This window comes from Elgaria multicarinata, chromosome 7, assembly GCF_023053635.1.
Source record: "Elgaria multicarinata webbii isolate HBS135686 ecotype San Diego chromosome 7, rElgMul1.1.pri, whole genome shotgun sequence".
In the NCBI taxonomy this organism is placed as follows: Eukaryota; Metazoa; Chordata; class Lepidosauria; order Squamata; family Anguidae; genus Elgaria; species Elgaria multicarinata.
The window spans coordinates 34,582,235-34,602,916 of NC_086177.1; the positions used below are offsets into that span (position 1 = coordinate 34,582,235).

Genomic DNA, 20,682 nt, shown 5'->3' on the forward strand with positions numbered 1-20,682 from the left:
GGTTGCAGTGAAACATGGCTCTCCAAGGAGCCCTGTCAGGTGCACAGCTTGATATTTCCACCCCTGGTTTATTGAAGTGGAGGCTGGTGGCTTCTATTTCATCGGGCTGTGAGTCCATGCTGGGTTTCAGTCAGAACCAGCCAAAGGGTAGTGTCCAATGTTAGTCCTATGTAGAGTAGACCTGTTGAAAGGAATGAGACTTCAGTTAGTCAAGACTAACTTAAGTCCCATTCATTTCAATGGGTCTACTCTACGTAGGACTAAGATTGGACACTACCCAGGTACTGTGCAACCCTAGTCCCAAATTAGGTCCAGCATCTTGGGTAGCTCCTTTAGAGTTCTGGCTGGTTCTGACTGAAACCCAGAATGGATTCACAGCCTCACCAAAATCAGAGCCACCAGCCTCCACTCACTCTCACACCATAGAAAGTATCCTTTCGAGAATGAAGACATTCTAGAGGAATATATCTACCATGATGGTGTGGGACAAGCCAGCAGAAAACCCGCCAGCCCCAACCAGGTGCCCTCCAAATGGGTTGAACTGCAACTCCCATCATTCTCAGCCAGATGCTGACTGAGAATGCTCGGGGTTGCAGTCCAACACCTCTGGAGGATACATCTTCTGATTTGGACTGAAGAAAAGTAATACATGTGTGAAGAAGAGGCAAAGATCCGTCCCAATCCTCGTTAGCCTGGACAACCTTGAGCAAGTTAACTCTTATCGCTCAGCCCAAATTGTCTCAGTGGGCTTGTCATGGAAACATTTAGGCAAGGACATTTATTGTGCCCCATCTATGCCCTTGGCCTTGGAGAGTTCCCCAAAGATGTCCAAACAAAGTGGCCCCTGACCCAGGACTTGATCCTTTGATGCTTGTGATTTATCTCAAGGGGTAGCCTCCCTGCCCCCATCGCCCCTCAAGTATGGACACAGCTGCTGATGGTAATTGATGCCTAATCCCTAGCAATTTTCATGAGGTGTGAATCAACCCACCCCACCGTCGTCCTGGCGCTGTTCCACTGAGATCAGCACATGTGCGACTCCATCACCTGTCCCCTGGATCTTACGAAGTGGAGCTGGACGGGCTGCGTGAGCTGTGCTGTTTTGGGGGTGGGTGGGGATTAGGCCTCCACAGGCACAAGCACATTTCAAGCAGGGCCCATTGCGGAGTTTAGTACTCAAGATGAGTTCTGATGTTAGGAACATTGGAAGGCGCCATGTACTGAGTCCTGCTGTTACATTTGCATTAAGTGTGGTTTAATTACAACCTACTAATGTTCGTTCTTGTCATACAGAGATTTCTGAGCTGCTTCTTGCATTCTTAAGAAGCAATTGGACTGATGTTAATTAGGGATCTTGTTTATTTACAGTACTTGCATAAGCAAGTTCTGTTGGGTGTACATATACTATAGTAAAAGATTTATATTTGTAATTCTCTGAATGCATAATTTTGCTTTTTTGAAATATACATCACTTGGGGGTGATGTGTACTGATTTGTATGGATGGTGTTATACTGAGCCAGACGTTGGTCCACCTAGGCCAGTATTGTCGACACTGACTGGCAGTGTTTCTCCAGCATTTCAGGCAGGATTCTTTCCTAGCCCTACCTGGAGATGCCAGGGACTGAACCTGTGGCCTTCTGTTTACAAAGCAGGCCCTCGACCTCTAAGCTACTGTCCCTCTCCTATGTTGAAGTCGTAGCGAATGAGAGAGGGGAAACTGGCTCCTTCCTCTTAGGGTATTCTTCAAGTACATGCCTACATGGTGTGCGTATAATACAGGTTCCTGAAACATGCAAGATCTCTCTCTCTCTCTCTCTCTCTTTCCAATCACTATAGAACATGGTACGTATAGAAGAGGAAGGCTATGGCTCCCACAATTGTTTACAGGGCACACCACTGATACATGCAGAATAAAAGGAGGGCTGCTCTATCATACAAGTGTGCTGCTGCACTGCTTGGAGTGCAATTCAGTTCAAGGGGCACCTACATGCTATATCTCACATGTGTGAACTGAACATTCTTCCCCCAACCCCCTGAGATGACCCAGCGGTTACTGAGAGCCACCCTCTCTTTTTGTCAGGATATCCTCATGCTGCGAAAGTGGGAGGAGGACCTGAGCCAGCTCTGTATAGAACAGGGACGGGGAATCTCTGGCCTGAGAGCCTAAACTGGCCTGCGGAGGATCCGCATCAGGCCCGCAGAGCCTCCTTGGGTTCCTCCAGCATGGGAGGCTTAGAGAAAGACAAAATGGCGGTGGGGCAAGTTGACATCTTTCAGCATGCAGAGGATCTGGTGGGGAGCAGTTCCGTTCCTCACCCAAATATAGTTTTTCACTCCTGGTATAAAGGAAGTACACCCTAATTCTAGGCCACGGCCATCTAAGTAAGACCTGCAGTTTATACCTGGAACCCATTTCTCTTACACGAGGGAAAGAATTTTAACTGAGAAATAGCATCTGGGGGAGAGCGGATGTACAAAAGGCAGAATGTTTATGGTCTTCAAGTATTCTGTGTGACCATTTGAATAGATTGTATCCATTAGAAAAGAGGCACAGATTGTCTATTTTTGAGCCTCTCAGTGTCTAGTGTACGTATAAAACTGTCCGGACATCTAAAAAATGGAAAAAAGCTATCTTGTCAAAAATAAAATAAAATAAAACATTTTTGATTTGGAATGAGAGAACCTAATCCATGCTTAGGAAATAGATAAAATGTCAAGACCTCGGCTGCAGATTAATTTCAGTGCTGTTGACAGTTTTATTTAATACATACCCCTTGGAGAGGACGGACCGGTGGGATATCATAGGTATCCTTCTGGTATTTGGTAGGGAACTCGTAAACATAACCTTGTCCTGACCTGACTGGAGTTACTACCTATGGGTTAAAAGAGAAAGACAGGAAAACATAAATATTGAGGCACTTAGCCAGGCTCAGGCAGAACATTTTAAGAGTCTCCGTGCAAGCATTTATTTTACTGATTGATATACTTTCCCCGACAATTTTAATAGTGAAAAAACCTCATCATGTATTTTGATAGCAAAATATATATCCCAAAACTTGTGGATAGCAGACCATTTCCATTCTTTTTCACATTAGGGTGCACTCCTCTGCATGTTTAGACAGAAAAAAAGTTCTACAATTCCTAGCATTCTCCCGCCAGCCATGCTGGCTGAGGAATGCTGGGAGTTGTAGGATTTTTCTCTGTCTAAACATGCAGAAGATTGCACCCTGCTCTAAGATTATTTACCTCCCACTATTCAATCTGCTTGAATACAGAACAGATGCAACTTATCTGACCCACAGATGTTACAGGACCTGAATTTTGCCCAGCACTGGTGCTTACAGTGTGATTTTTGAGAATGGGGGCTGGGCTTAAATTCAAGGTGTGTGTTTGTGTGTGGAGGGGGAGAGGTTCCAGTGACTGGCTATCTATGAGCAGCGTCACACATTTGATGCTTCAAGTATACACTTAAGCAAAATGTGAATGAGACAGATATCTCTGTGTTAGGAAACATGCATCATAAAGGGACACACATTGACCCTGTTGAGTCATTGGTTGTCATTATGTGTGAACCCTGCAGCATGGGTTGTTAACTATGGACAATCTAGAGTTCACAACCGAACAACAAACCATGGGTTCTATTTCTTGGTTCTTTGCGGTTGTTCACAACCCATAGCTAAACAATAGTGCATGTTTCACGTGTAACGACAACCCACGATTCAACGACATACTTAACTCATGCTCTGGGTTGTTGTTACATGCAAACTAGGCTATTAGAGAGCCATTCGTTCCAGCTCCCCACAGTGAAAATCTAACTATAGTGTCTGTGACAGATCCATTGCCTGTTCCAAGCCAGTATTTCAAAATTAAATACAGACTTGTCCACCCCAGGACTTACACTAGGCTGGAAAACAAGGAGGACTCAAGCTTTTTGACAGGCTGTATGCCAGGAAGAGACCTAAATAATACACTCTACACCAGTTCAGCTTATTCAGCATCCAATTTTGTATCCTTAAAGAGCCTGTGGGCCAAACTAGATGACATACCACTAATAATTGCATGAATGGCTTTCCAAATGTAAATTGCATATGTGGTGGGCCCAATATGAACTGAACTGGGTCCTTAGCACTGGGCTAGGAGGGGCTGGATTGGGCCCCTGCACCAGCTTTTGCCCCAGTGCAAACAGGAGGTTAGGAGAGATCTGGATCACAGAGCGTGGCGAGGAGGAGAATGAAGTTCCCCTAACCCTCATCCCAGTGTCCTGATCTGAATCAGGCCCTCCACATCTGCAATTTGCTTTTTAGTTGTATGAACGGCATCCCATCCACTTTGGCAATCAGGTCCTCTGATCCCAAAACTTAACCTTTAAAAAAAAAAACTGCATTGATACTGTGAAGGAGGACCTCCTCCCTCCACCTCCTCACCTCAGTTTTGATATGTTCTAATAAACTGTCACCATGGTTTCAAATGAATCTGGATTATCAAATGCTTTACATCTGGAATGAACATCTGCATGGCAAACCTTCAGTTCAGGGCAACTTAAAAATATTATAAAGCCATCTATAAACAGAGTTTACAGAAGACACTGATATTCCATAAAAATAAATATTATTTAGCCTCACCGTTTTTTAAAGCTCAGGCATAGAACCAAATGATGCCAGATTGTGGGTTGCTAAGAAGTGTTGCTTAGTTTAACAGAGGAGGGCTTGAGATGAGAACTGCTTTATTTTCCTTGTAAGCACTCAGCAAACCCTAACCCCCACTGCAACTGAAGGCAGGAGGTTAGCTTAGCGAGCACACAGCTCTCCTTGAACGCCTCATTGCCACCTCCCAGTATCTGCCACCTGAGGCGATTGCCTCACTCTGCCTAATGGTAGGGCAGGCCCTGCTAGAGGGAGTAGGATTATGGGAATTTAGTTCAGCACATCTAGAGGGTGCTAGGCTGGAGGAGGCTTTTGTAGTAATTACAAATCTGCACACACCCCTCCACCCGCAAATAAAGCACTACAAGCTCTTTCAACCCTCTTCCTTCCCTTGAACACACACATAGTTTTGGAGCAGTGTTTTTCCTAAGACTGACAAATGGGCAACCTATCTACCTCATATCTCTCAATGGAAAGTTTATTATTAGCCTCACTATTAATTCCAACTACTAAGCGTCCTTGTTGCAGAAATGCTTTGGAACAAAAACGACTTTAAAAAAGAGAGCGGGGGAGAGAGGGAACACACATTTTACTACTTATCCCCCAGGGGACTCTTCATTTGCAGCGATTCTGTTTTACATAAATAACAAGTCCCTGTGGAGTTGCAAACTATCCTTTAGGAGAGCAGATCTGGCAAATTAGAAACAAAAGCCTCCTCCCCAGGCAGCCTTAAATTTTAATCCTCCTTCTCATGTAAAAACTTTGGCGTCAGGCTGCTTATACAAAGTATGGAGAAAAATGCTCAATCATGGCAAGCAAGCTGAAATGTGCTATTCTGGAACCCGGCCAAAGGCACTAGTAATCATATACATCCATGGAAAATCTAGTGAGGGATCCCCCCCTCCCCCCGTCCCAGCTGATTATGATTGCAGTGTAATACAGTAAGAAGAAGGGGACAATACTTTACATGAGCTTATACCTTTCCCCTCCTGTTTATAATGGACATGCACATGCAGATTGCTATGACAGACAGTTCAGAATAGGAGTGGGCAAACAAGCAATATTTGAGCTCATTAAGGTTCTCCGCATTCTTCCTCTAATCTTGTTTTGAATCGTTTGCATTCTCAAACATGAATGTTTCCCTTGACGCACACACACAACTGGAAAAAACATGCTTTTCTAAAAGTGCACATTTCCGCCCCATTGATTTTTTTGTGGGGAGGGGGTAATTTAAAAACGTGCATTTTCCCCAGATTAAAAAATGCACGTTTCCCTCAACAAGCCAAAGTGTGAAAATGCAGATGGGTGTGGGGAAGAATTCTTCATTTCATGTATGCATGTTGGCTGTTCATTACAAATGTACTTCTGATAGATGCTGTGAAGTTCCAGCTTGATAATATGACCTGCTTCACATCTCACAATATAGGATAAAATCACTGCAATCATCAGAGGTACGCTTATGGTGCATTCCACCGCTTTGGTGACATTTGGAAGTTTACATAAAAACCTGGATCAGCCCTATCATTTGGCAGAGTGAGGCAACCGCCTCAGGCAGCAGATGTGTGTGTGTGTGGGGGGGAAGCAGCAGTGGCAGCTCCACAGCAGTTACTCCTTAACCCCCCCACCTTTTCACTCTCTTGGAAGACAAAGTTGTGTGTGCCACATACCCTGTTCTGCACTCCCTAAATTAACTTGCTGCCCTCACGTGCAATAGATCAGTGGTCTTCAACTGGTCCAGACCCAAGACCCACCTCTGACTCCCAACTTGCAACATCGGACCAGTGCCCAACGTTTCTCCGTGCCCAATATAGCAGCAACAGCTTTGCTGCGACCCATCTTGACTGATCCCGCGACCCACCAGTTGTAGACCACTGCAATAGAGGATCCTATCCTGCTGAAGTGCTGAAGTAAGATTCAACTGTCCAGTCAGCTTCCATCTATGGGACGGAAGGGGGCACCATCTTGTCCTTTGCCTGAGGTAGCAAAAAGTCTTGGGCTGGCCCTGTGATTACCTCAGCGATCAAACCTGCCTCCTTTGGAAATTAACCAGAGCAGAGTCAAACTTTACTGGAGCAGCGTAGGCTGCTAACTCATGGCTGGATCACATGCTACGCCAGCGATAGCTGTTTGTTTGCTTGATACACATTTCTATGCTACCTTTAATCGTTGATTCCAGGGCTATGTACAATATATGGATTAAAATAAGATACAACGAGTGATAACAGCAAATCAAACAGCACAAGCAGGAGGAGGCGAGGGAGGAGGAGGACTCCACAAAAGGAGCTAAATGATTTTAAAGACCTCTTAGGAAGAAATGGTGTGGGTTGGGCAAATGTCAGCGTTCCCCCCCCCCCCCCCGTGCCAATGTTTTCCCTCCCTGGGGGCCTGGAGAATGCTGAGGCGGGAAGGAGCCACATCATTCCTCCAACCCACACGATTCCTTCCTACGAGGCATTGCCAGAACAGCATGGGTTTCAGCCACATGGACGCAGCTCTAGTAACTTGATGAATTTCACCTTTCCTAGGCCTTCAGAGTGTGGCCTTCAGACCAGCCTTCTCCAAGCAGGGGTTCTGGCTGGGGGATTATGGGAGTCGTAGTCCGAGTGCTGGGCTATATATTTAAATAAACAAAATCTAAAAGGCAGATTTTGCAATTTATTACTGAAAATAACAAGCTTCCAAAAAGGAAGGAAACAAGAAGCTTCCAAAAGGAAGGAAACAGGCAGAAAAGACACATTCTTTCCCTACCCGCCCTCTTTTCTTTTGACATTCTGGTATGAAGGAATTTGCTTCCGGAGAAATGTCAACGAACTGCAAGGTTGTCATTTCTCCCTCTTTTCTTTTAGAAGAATGCCTGTGGTCGTCTGGTTCTTGAAAATGCTGCATCTCAAAGCAGGGTTTTTACCTTGTTTATGTATTAACAGAACCAGATGGGGCACCCAAAATCTCTGTCTCTGTGTCTCTCACACACACGCCTGACAATCACCAAACACTGTGACCACTTCATTGATGCAGAACAACAAACGGAAGTAACAAGACTGGGTTCTGGTGAAATAAGCAAAGAACATATGTCAAACCTGGAATATAAAGAAATGCATGAGTTGGGTTTTTTTGTTTTTTGTTTTTTTAAAGAACAAAGCTGAACGTCTGGTGGAGTTCTTAGCCCTGCAAGAGTGGTGATTTGGGCTTTCTTTATGCCAACTCTGTGTTCTTTGACCAAGAAAAGTGCTGAGTATGCATGTACTCTGTCAAGCATCCAGCTCTGCGGTTCATTAAATCCCTTTTCCTTACACAAAAGTGGGGTAATTCCTTCCCATTCATTACCTAACATAGAAAAACAAGAGAGCATTTAGGAAAGTATGAAAAATGGCCTTGCTGGATCAGGGGTCCCCAATTATTATTTTTTTGCACCTGTGGGGACATTTGGGAATTTGAGAACCTGTTGTGGGCACCACCACAAAATGGCTTCCACAGAGGTTGTGGTTGGTCACATAACAGCTACCGTGGAAGTTTTTTTAAAATGGAAAGAATTTTTTTGTAGGGGACAGGGAGTGGAAAACTTTGTGGGTTCTGTTGGAGGTTTGCACATTGGGGATCCCTGATTTAGATGCTGTCTTGCTCTTAATTCTGCTATTGTTTAAACACTTTAAATCTTACAATTCTTTAAAACTATTTTTAAAAAAGCTTTTAAGGATGCAATCGTATGAATGTTTTGAAAGAAAAAACAGCAACCTACAACTCCCAACATCCCTCCAGCCAGCCATGCTGGGAATTGTAGGATTTATTTTTGGTCTTAATGTGCATAGGATTGCACCTAAATTGTTTTATGTTTTAATTGTAAGAGGCCTTGGGGGCCCTATTGGGGCCAAAAGGCAATTCACACATTTATCCATGAATAATAAATAAATAAATCTAGCCCAGCGGCTAATAACGACTTTCATGGGTTACTGCACTTGGAGGTGGGGTTTTAAGAAAGGCTTGGTGCTGTTATTATTTCAATTATAGTCTTCATTATGTTGTTTGCTCAATGGATTTCCAATGGAATGATCATTGTGGATTCATAGCAGCAGTGAAACAGACCAGAACCTGACATATCCCATTTAAACAGTACAGACCAGACTGAACACAGAATGTCCCTGCTACTTTTATGCCAAAACCCTCATAATGTTTAATATAAGGGAGAATTAAATATTCCTATTCTATATATATTCAATGTATGCATTTCATGTAGAACTGTTATCTATGTGGAACATGTCATTCTGTATACCGCCTTGAGTGTGTCTTTGGCACAGGAAGGTGAGATATAAATATATACATTCATATTAAAAAAAACCCTGAGGGCCAAAGTCCCCGCAGGACTATTTTGCAAGCTACATTTTAAAGACATGGGAAAAGTAACACAGTGACTGGGTTCAAACAAACACACTAATCCACACTCAGTGGTTGAGCGTGGGTTGTTGTTGAACCATGGGTGATTATTTATTTATTTTATTTCATTTCTATACTGCCCCACAGCTGAGGCTCTCTGGGAGACTTGTTGTTGGTTATCATGTTGTCTGATGTTTTCAGCATGGTGGCTTGTTAACCATGCAGTGTGGCTTATTTTTCTTGAATGACCCAACTTGAGAACCCAGGGTGGCTAACGAGCAGCCCTGATGAAACCACATTGGGTTCAGACAACATGATAATCCACAGTTCAACAGCAACCCTCCTTCAACCAATGAGAGTGGGGGCCTTGCTAGACCTGCCGGGATAAGCAGGCAGGGAGGCGGGGCGACGGCGCGCTGACGTTAGCGTGCGCCCCCCGGGCTTCCAGACGCGGGACGCGCAGGGACATGGGGATCCCTGCAGCGTCCGCCATTTTTCTTTTAAGTTTAAAGGGGCCACGTGCGGCCTGAAGACTCCGGAAAAGGTAAGCCGTTTTTTTTAGTTAACCCCCCCATCTGCTCCTGATCCCTTCCTGATCTTTCTCTCCCTCCATGTCCCGTGTGTCGTCTCTCCTTCTCCCTCCATGTGTGTGTGTGTTCTGTGTCGTCTCTCCTCCTTCTCCCTCCGTGCGTGTGTGTGCCCTGTGTCATGTCTCCTCCTTCTCCCTCCCGGGATCTCCCCCGGCCGATGGGCACAGCGCTCAGCGTTGTGGCCAGTCCACGGCTTTTTGTGGCTACTCGCGAGTAAGCGAGTAGCTGCAAAAAGCCACGGAAGTAGCTAGATGTTCTGCAGCTCCGGCCTCAGGCCGGAGCTGCAGAAAAGGCGCACCATAAGCAACTTCGCTTATGGCGCGTTAGAGGAGGCTTCAGTGCAGCCTGGGGCCGGATTCCCCTGTGTGTCATGTGGAAGCACAGCAGGGAAACCGGCTCTCAAGGCGCGCTAAGGCCTCGTCTAGCAACGCCCTGGGTTAGTGTATCATGTGAATCCAGCCTTGAACATGTTTATACCAGGCTGGCCAATCCTATCAGACAACACACCTCGACAGCCGCTCAGTCAAAAAGGAGTTTAGGTTGAAAGATGGTGACTTGCCCAAAGCCCTAGAAGTGTGCTTCAGACGTGTGCATGAGACCTGGCTCTCCTTAGCCTCCCACTCCCCAAACGCAACAACTCAACATCATAGTGGTTACGGAACATGGAGAAGTATGCTTGCTTAACCCTTTCTGAACATTCTTTAACAGCTACTTGGACTTCTATGTTATGGAAGAGTGTGAGGGAGCATCTCTTTCTCCTCAACACTAGGATGCTTTAAAACATTCTATTCTCCTACATTCTTTGAAATCTCTTTATGGCTATCGAAAGTTCAAAGGGAGACAATGACTTAACAAGAGGGGTCAGATCAGAGTATAAATATGGTCGACCTCTACCCCTGCCTCCATCTTTCGAGCGAGAATGGCAGAGGCAGGTGCATCGGATTAAAGGTTTTCTGATGAGGGTTCCTCCTCTTATATTTCTAGCAGTTGACCAAAGTCAGGTCCTGCTGAACAGCAGTTTCCAAAGAGAATATATTCACAAAAAGAATCTAATTAAAACTGATTGTTCTTAACAAAAGAACTCAGTGTTCTCTCCAGCCTTTCAGGAATGCAGCCACACTGAAACATGTAGCGAGTGAAGCTTATTATGAAACCTAGGTTAGGAATCCATGTTCACTAAAGCGGGTTGGGAGTCAGGTTTGATGAAATTTTGCTTAGTAAAAGGGTCATTTTGAGCCTGCTAAAAGAAAGTTCTTCACAAACTGATTACCCCAATGCTTTAAGAACCATCCAACATTTAAATGCCCAGTATTGATGGATCTCCTGACACGTTTAAGGATGGGTAAACATGCATAAAACCACAGAGACCAGGAATGGGGTGAATTCATAAATGGACATTTCTGCCATTCTAAGTTAGACATTTCCATTTTGTGTTGAGGAATAGTGAGAAGTTACCAAGAGGATAATTTCCATAACTGTCCTACTTACAACTACACACTTGTCGCTGTCCCCAACCTGGTGCCCTCCCGAGGTGTTGGACTACAAACTCCATAAACCCCAGTCAGCTATGTTTTCAACTGCTCTGTAACATCTTCACATATTACATTTTTAGTTGAAAAGCTATGATTTTTTTTCAAAAAAAGTGGAGACCTAAAAATATGTTTGAAGAGGTCCTGTTTTTGATTCAGAAGGACCAAGGGCTAAATTCAACTGTGGAGAAGCTCTCGGGGGCCGCATTCAAGTGGTGGGCAGGGCTGAAGGCAAAAGGGGGCAGGGCAAAATACCAGGTATACCAAAATTTTTAGCTTAAAGCTCTTATTGCCACTAATTAAGCTTTAAGAGAACCATTTCCCCTTTTAGAATAGGGGGAAAACTGTGCAAAAGCGAGAGAACCATCAAATCTTCAGTGGCTGGGTAATGGGAAGGCGTCATGGCTAAATGGCAGGCTACATTTGGCCCGCGGGCCCAAGGTTAAACACTCTTGTATTACAGGATGAACAGGATGACCTTGATTTAAATGAACGTGGTAACTTGGAAGGAAACAATGTTCTAACTTGTATAATAAAGCAGAAATAAGTTTGACGATAGTCATCTGACTAGATAAGCGATGGCAATTAAATATTTTTAAGATAACGTTGCCCTTTAACTACGTTTTGGCTCTCAGTTTGGTGTTAACAAGCAATTGCCTTAACCAGTACCAGCCAGCCTGTTGTGCTGTACTGCAGCATCAGATACAAACAAAGGTTGATTCATGGGGTATCTGTGAAGAAACAATAGTTCTCTGTTACTGCTCTTGTCTCTACACATTCTTTGAATGAGGGTGTTAGTATCATACCGTCGAGTTGTGTTAATTTTCCCCTGTTCGTATGTGAATAAGAAAACCTTTAATAATCAGGAGCACTATAAAATCACATGTCATAAACCACAGTAAAGGGTAAACTTGATTTTTACAGCAAGTTGAAGGGTTGCATGTGAGAAACAGTATGCTTCTCCATGCAAAATACAATATTCCTTTACTTAAACATCCTAAGCCAAAACCCCAACATACTTAAAAAGGTTAGGTTTTTTTTGTGTGAGTTTCAACCACATTAAATAGTTGTGTTCTTAAAACTTCCCCTTCACAACAGCAAAGATTCCCTGTTTCTGTAGCATAGGAAAGCACTACCCACCCCCTACTTACCAATCCTCACCCCACCCCAAGTCAGTCAGCCACTGAGTAAATTCAGTCCTCTCTAGACTGTTTTGGGGGTTCCCCTTCTCTTTACAGTTTCTATTCCCTAATTATTAATATTTTGAATTTTTGCCAGCTTTGGAGTTTCCCCAAGCCTGTTAATACCACCCTCTAGCTGGGGCTATTTTGGCTAGAGAAGCAACAGCACTAAAGGGAACGGTGGAGCTAACATGATCGCAAAAACCAGTTCTAGGTTTGGTTGGCTCTGAAGTGACAGTCAAATTTACCTCAAGATATGGCTGGACACTGCAGACTACCAGTTCCCCTTATGATTTCAGCTACAACTCCAGTGAATTTATAAGCAAATCCACTGTGCACCCAGCTGAATTAATTGTCGGCAAGTATGCGACATGTGAAAAAACATGTTGTGGTGAGCTTATACGTCTCTTAGCCCTAGCTTAGATGGACTTTGAGTCTTTCTACATGAGGTATTTATTGTGTGCTCGTGATTACTCACAGTGGTTGTGGGGGCTTTAAATCACACCGTTATTCCTCCAGGGCCTTTATTTATTTATTTATTTATTTAATTACATTTATATACCGCCCCACAGCCGAAGCTCTCTGGGCAGTTTACAACAATTAAAAATAGTAAACATTAAAAGTATACAAAAATTAAAAAAAAAAACATAAAAACAATATAAAAACAACATGATTATTGCAGGTGGGTGGATTTCTAATGAGGAAAGACTGGTATTTCCCTGATGGCATGAGATCCTGGTATATTTGTGCAACTCCAATATACCACAGCACCACATAGTGGTTGCTCAATGGAACATATAGAAAGGTAGAGAAAGAATCTCCTTGGGGGGGAAAAACACGTAAAGGAGCTGATCTTAATCCCATAAAGGATCACGAAGCAAAAGTCTCGGTAAAGTGGCAGTTTAAAAGCCTCATGTAGAAAAGCCCTATATCACACTAATTTCTGAAAACTACATGTTGTTTTCACTTTTGCTACATACCAATTTACAGTAAAGTATATGTAGGTGGAGTGAGAAAGAGTTTCCCAGAAGGGTTTCTTTCCGTAGCAGTCCCCAAGAGGGATTTTTATCACCATCTTCCATAAAAGTGACTCAGTGCAAAAAACAACAACAACACCCCACCATCCTATTTCTAAACACAGAAAACGGCATTACAAAATATTTGGGATCTGTTAGGGTAATTGCTTATTGTGGGGAGTGCTGCTGCTACAGCAGAGTTAATCATTTGGGTCAAATCTTTGTGCCATTTGTCTGAAAGGACCACATCATAAGCACAAGCAGCAAAGCTGGCAGGGATGTGCAAAGGAATAATTCCTGGCCATAAAGACAAATGCAGTGCTGTGTAGCATTCTGCTAACAGCTATGCTAGGGAAAGAATGTTGAATTTGGACAATCCTGTGGCAAAGTAACAACTCTAAGAAATGTAGCTTCTTGTAAACAAAACGAACTCCACAAATATTTGCAAGAGATTGGGATGGAAGGGAGTCGATGCCTTTAAATCCTTTTATATTATTTACCTGCTTACATTTTGCTATTTTGGCTGTTTGTTGATAGATACCTCCTTGCCCTTTCTGATTCAAAGATTTAACAATGCTTGGAAATTATTAACTGTATTCTAACATACATATATATAATTTTTAAAGCTCTATTTTATTGGCAAACAACACCAGACTGGGCAGTTGGCAGTTTAAAAACAATTAGATCTGAGTTTGTTCTGAACTCAGAGAATATGAATTCTACACTAAAGCCCTGTCCACATGATTAAAGTGAGCCTTCAATTACATTCAAGCCTTCTAAAAAATTCTCATCTGGGAACTTCATCCCCAAAGTCCTTTTAAAATGAGAAAAATGACATATCAAGGTCTGATTCTCATGAATTAATTCAATGGGTTTGGGTTGCTATCACAGCAGGGGCAAATATGGGCTTACGTGCCAATAATGCCATTGATTGCAGTGGAATGTGCAAACAGCTGCCCGCAATGAACACTAAGGAATACCTGAGTACTGACAAATACAGAATTATGGATTTGGAAGTCATGTCGGATATGAAAGCTGCTGCCTGTTATTTTTACAGCACAATTCTATCCATCTCAACTCAAAAGAAAGTCCCATGGAATTCAGTAGGGCTTACTCCCAAGTGAGTGTGCATTGGATCGTGGCCTATGCTCCTCATTTTGCTAACTTTCTATATATCCCATATATCTATATCTATATAATTTAGATGTACCTATCACTTTTTCAATCCACCTTATGCATGTGATACAACAGACCAGGGGTGCAGAACCTGAAATCCAGCCTCCCAATTAGCCCTGGGCCCTTTCTTTGAACCCACACCCTTTCTCCCAACTTCCAACTGTTTGGTGATTTCCTAGCTTTTGTGCATTTCTTTCCCCTCCCCACCTCCCCACCCCACCCCCAGCTCTTCTAAGGCTTAATTATTGGCAATAAGAGGTCTAAGGGCTCATCTGCACCAAGCCGGATATTGCACTATGAAAGCGGTATGTAAAAGGCAGGAGCCACACTACTGCTTTATAGCGGTATTGAAGTGCACTGACAACTGTTGGGGCCCATTGACACATACCTTATACCGCTTTTATACCGCTTTCATAGAGTTATATCCTGCTTGGTGTAGATGTGTCAAAGGCCACAACACTTGTCAGTGCACTTCAGTACCACTATAAAGCAGTAGTGAGGCTCCTGCCTTTTATATATCACTTTCATAGTGGAATATCCTGCTGGTGCAGATGAGCCCTAAGTTTAAATATGCTGGTGTTTGTTTTTTTGGCATTTTAGACCACTTTTGCCTTTGGCCCCAGCTACCACTAGAATGCCCCCTGCCTCCCCCCCCCGCTCTGCCCCCCTGACTTTCTCTGAAATGTAATCTGTTCCTTGGGTCTGGAGAGATTCAATACTCCTGAACCGGGCGATCTCCGACAAAAGCCCACGCCACTTTTTTTGTCCTTTAAAATGGATTGCTGCATTATGAAAACCAAAAGCAATGAATGCTCAGTTGCCGGCTTGGGTGTCAACATGAGTGCATTCACTTACTCCCACAAAGGCATCGTATAAAATCCATGGGCTTTGAACTCAGAACAATCTTTATACAGGTCGTCATTAGTCACACTGGTGAATCATTTCTTACTACGGCAAAGTCAGGGTTTGATGGACTCTTCAATTAGTGGTTTCTGAGAAAGCCTGTAAGCTGATGAATAACCACAGATATAACTGCAAATGGCTGAGGTGTATGACTGTTCTCAACCACTATGTGTGGTAAGTAATAGATGAGCAGAACCAGGATAGTGAATGTCACAGTTCATTCCTCTTTTTACTAGAAGTGCAGAATTTCTTTCAGTCCGAGGGCTGAATTCCATTTCAGAGAATTCTCAGGGGCCATATTCCAGTGGTGGGCGGGACCAAACACAGAAAAAGAGTGGTGCTTAAAGCTAGGGTGACCATATGGAAAAGAGGACAGGGCTCTTGTATCTTTAACAGTTGCATAGAAAAGGGAATTTCAGCAGATGTCATTTGTATATATGGAGAACCTGGTGAAATTTCCTTTTCTTCACAACAGTTAAAGCTGCAGGAGCTATACTAGAGTGACTATTTTAAAAGAGGGCATGGCACCTGCAGCTTTAACTGTTGTGATGAAAAGGGAATTTCACCAGGTTCTCCATATATACAAAGGACACCTGCAGAAACCCTTTTCAGTACAACTGTTAAAGATACAGGAGCCCTGTCCTCCTTTTCATATGGTCACCCTATTCAAGCTCTTTGTGCCTGGGACACTCAGCCTTAGCAAAAGCACTTCAACATCTTAGAATGGGCAAAAAAATGCACAAAAGGTCGGAAAGCTCCAAACCACTGACGGTTGGGATGGGGGGGGAGGGGAGAAAGGTGGGAATATAGATGTAACAGTAGAATTAGAGATGGATGTCAGTAAACACACATATTTATTTAGATCCAGCTTCTAGTTCTTTACTATTGGGATGATCAGGGTAATAAGAATATGCTCCTGTAGGGATTGGGCCCAGCACCTCTGCAGATCTACCCCAAGAAGACAGGGGAACAGATTCTGGTTGGTCGGAGGGGGAGGTAGAAGGCGTTTTCAAGCTGTCAAGGTTACAGGATAACAGTGCCAGAGAGGATGAAGCCCAGCTGCAGCCTATGACAGCCAGGCCAAAGCCTCTGAATCCGTGGGAACACAGGCTCCTAAAGTAGAGGAGGAGGGGGTAAGAATAAGAGACCCCAGGGTCAGATGTCAGTTGAAAAGGGAGCACCACGAGGGACTCCAAACAGAAATCAGGCTCAGTTTGAGGGCGAGACTTAGTAGCCCACTTGGGTTGAGAAGGGAAGCCCATTGTAGCAAGTGGCAGTTTCGTAGCAATTCTCTTTCATGGTGCTTAATCCAGGTGACTACCTAAAGTCTATATGATCCTGTATTATACAAAGCCTCTTAGAAAAGCTTGTTTCAAATGGATGCATGATGATATGGTTTGCAGCCTGAGGCAATGCCTGTTTGCATAATAAAAGTAATTGACTGGGAATAGGACTTGGCAGTTTGACTGCAAAGAGAGCCAGGAGCCAGGTGTCTGACAACACCCTCTTGCATTAATTTAATTTCTGTTATTTCTTTGTAGCCATTATAATGATGCTGTTACTATGATCCAGAAAATTTAAGAAAATATTTATACCTTTACTAAGGAATTCTTTGACACCTCTGCAACCCCTTGAAAAAGAAAAAAGACTTGTTTCTGCAGAGCATTTTCTACAACTGAGTGAGGATGAACTGTCTATTAAAAGAATCTTGAGACATGTCAGAGTTACACATCTGAACTACAGCATCCTCCTCATTAGTCCTGTGACATCGGTACAATGATAAATGAAACTGTAAGTTGCTGTTTAAGTCTACTTTTCCAAAATAAACTTTTATGTAGCAAGAAATAGGGTCGTTGTGTGACCAAGGGTGAAATGAGGGCACTTAAGAAAAGGTCCTCCAAGTGGGGAGGGAAAATGGTTCGCAACCAAACATCAAGAGTGCAGATGTTTCTCCTCCCTTTGATGTTAAAGTGTCTTGTGCATAAAGTGCAAACAAACCTAAGCAATTTCTATCATAACCGAAGCCTCTGGCTTTTAAAGAGCATGTGAATAAGAGCAGCAAAACAATAATGAGCCAGGAAGAGTATTTCTGGAACAAATCTTGTTTGCTGTTGTTGTTTTTCTTCAGTCGAGACTGTGATTGCAGCTTAATTGGAAGGAAGGACATGGGAACATGAACAACATGGTGAATAGACTCATTACTGCATGAACCTTTGCCAAACCTGGATGGAGTGATGTTTCTGCTTTCCAAAGGTTTGAAGGCAGTTGAAGTTTTATGAAAAATGTCACTGTGAATTGCTTGTTCTATGTTTGTTTTTAAAACATGTATTCAGTGTTCACGTGATCTTATGAGTCTTTCAGGACATATTATGGCATTTTTTAGATTGTTGTTTGATGGTTTGAATAATTAGTTGGACAGATTTTTTGTAAATTAATGTTAATAACAAAGAGGTGTTGGATTTATGACAATACACAATCCCTTTATATTACTTTTGACAAAGATAAAAGTATGAACTAGGGCTTCACCAGACAGCCTGGGATATGCAACAGAAAAATATACGGTACCTCTGGGCATGTGCAGAGAGCATTTCCTGATCTTCACTGTTACTACAATCCAATCTATCTTTTCACTTGGGGTAAAACAGCAGGGATTCCAGGATAGCACCCATGATTCCTAGTCCTGCTTGAGTCCCCGCACCTAAAAATAAAACAACCCGCCCACTTGCTCCTGACAGCACAAAGTGTTTCTAGGATATGTATCTGCATGCATACAATGTACTACTTCATCCTACAGACAAACAGCTGTTAGAATAATTCTGTTTCTAGCTACTAGCATCAATGAAAAGGGGAAGACAGTGTTAGGGTATCAGCAAAGCTAACATACACTATATTCTGGGGAAAACAGTACCAAACTATGGTATCTATACCAGGGATCATTATATTTCCTGATTCGCCACTGGTTGGGTTCATCTGATTAAGCCAGGCCAGTATTGCTTTGAAATGTGGCTCTCAGCTTTGGCTCACGTGGGGAAATTTGTTGGTTCTGTTTTGCCTAGCTGATATATCACATCAAAGTGATTTTATTGTCATATTATTATTTATTCCAATGGTTCTCAAACTTGTTTTTTTCGGACTGCTTGAAAGATGTTAGGGGTCTCAGTGGACCACTGGGCACAATCCTATGCACGTTTAGACAGAAAAAGTCCTACAATTCCCAGCCTGCCCCAGCCAGCCATACTGTTTGATTTGTTCTGCAAATCAAAGCACATATACGTAAAACTCATTTTTTAATAATTGTAGTCTTGCCTTTCTAAAGTTATGGGGATGCCTGGGGGGGTTTTTTGAGCAAAGTTTAGTGAAGTCACGTGTAATATTTGCCTACTTTAGCCTCAGGTAAAGTACAGCAAAGTTACTTTTAACTGATACATTTTCAGAGAAAAATTAGTAGACTTCACCAATGCCATATTATGAAAATCATGGGCCCTAGGCCAGGGCTTTGTGAACTTTTTCAATAATCTGGACCTGGTCAAAACAGCCTCAATGTCCATCATCATAAAATAAATAAATCAAGAGCAGGGCAAAGTACAGATTCTCTTAACTGTTCAGCAACCTTTCTGTGGACAACTCAATAGGGCTCACAAGAATCAGAGAGCCTATGATTTATTCTATAATCTGTAGGCTGCTTTTAAACTTCACAGTGTTTGAAGCAGCACACAACCAACACTAAAACAGTAAAATTAATAGAACATTAAGAATAAAATTGATAAAAATTATAGGAGGATGCATGGAATTAGTACAATAAAATCGATCAATCAATCAGCACAAGAGCTTAAAAAACTTGACAGAATAAACATGTTTTCACTGCTCTGTTATAAAAGCCAAGGATGTGGATCTGGCAGGTTTCTCTTGGGAGGAAGTTCCACAAAATAGGGGCTTCACCAAGAATGCACAGTTCCTAGTGGGTAACAACCTCATCTCCCTTGGTACTGGAACCTGCAAAACAGCCTTCCCCAACCTGGAGCCCTCCAGATGTGTTGGAGTGCCATTCCCATAATTTCCAACCAACATGGCCAAAATCTGGGAAACTACCCAGAATCCCAGTAACTGCTCAACCAACAACCAGGTTTATGGATCTGATGAAGGACACCATACATATCGCTGCAGTAAAAGAATCACCCCTCAGCCAAGGCTTATTTCTTTGCACTATGAATAACCTTAACTGAAAACCTTATTTCCAATGAGGGATTCAAACGAAGGATTATTCAAGCCATCCATCATTTATTTCGGCCAATTTGGTTTCTTTTCAGGTCGGTATTTCAATGCCGTAAGAGAAGCCTGAAACAGCCATGGCCTTAAGCGTTCCCCAGTCATTACATCACCCTAATCACCTGCCTTGAGACATCTCTTTGACCTGCCTTCCCATGTCTGCCAGCAGTAACTGCTGTGCTAGCATGGTTTTATGATGCTCAGTGCTTATTTAATGGAAACAGTGAGGCAGCAAAACACCATATTTGCACAGAGGGAATTAGCTGCTTGCAAACAGCTTGACGTGCGCGCACTTTGTAGGCGGCTTTTCAAAAATCACTTTGAACAACTGGGCCCCATGTAGATCTGCTATTTTACAGAGAGGGACATATACTATGTACTGATTGTACTGGAGAGAGGATTCTGGGAGCTGCATAGAAAATGAGAATGTTTTCAAATCAGGTCTACATTTAGGCTGAACGATGCACATTTAACCAGCTTTCAAACCCATTTCCCCCTTTGCATTTTGAAAAATTGGAGACAATATTTTTATTTTATTTATTGTAATTTTTATATCTTGCTTTTTCCCCTGTTGCAGGGAAGTCCAGGCAGTCCTCCTCCTCTCCATTTTATCTTTACAACAACTCTGTGAGGGTAGGATAGTCTGAGAGGCAGTGAATGGCCCAGTCACTCCAACCATTGCACCTCACTGGCTCTCATTTTTGTCCACTGGAAACTTTCCGGCACAAACTGAGATGCAACAGAGGAGCAAAGCAACGTGCACATTAAAGAGCAGGTTTCAATGGCTTGGGGCTCTTGCACTGTGAAGCTGTGGCTCTTATTCCAAAACTGAAGCAAAATCTGATTTAGGGCCTCTTTTTACATGTGCAGCAGAATGAGGTGGCAGAGTGGACAGTACCATTTTTGACTTCAGGTAGGGTCACCAGTTTTGAATGCCCTCCCCAAATAAAAACTACTCCATGCAAGTAAAAAAAAAAAAAATCCCATCAGGGAGAATGGTTCTAGCCCA

At 43.0% G+C, this 20,682-nt stretch overlaps 2 protein-coding genes across 3 annotated transcripts in view; one reads left to right on the plus strand and one right to left on the minus strand.

Annotated features, from left to right (window-relative positions):
- Positions 1-20,682, plus strand: part of SMIM13 (small integral membrane protein 13) — a 312,816-nt gene that overhangs the window by 44,645 nt on the left and 247,489 nt on the right. The window lies entirely within an intron of this gene.
- NEDD9 (neural precursor cell expressed, developmentally down-regulated 9) overlaps positions 1-20,682 on the minus strand; it is a 70,278-nt gene that overhangs the window by 11,316 nt on the left and 38,280 nt on the right. For both annotated transcript variants that reach the window (XM_063130387.1, XM_063130386.1), the window contains exon 3: positions 2,773-2,874. In XM_063130387.1, coding sequence (XP_062986457.1) covers positions 2,773-2,874 — 102 coding nt within the window. The remainder of the gene's footprint in view (positions 1-2,772; positions 2,875-20,682) is intronic.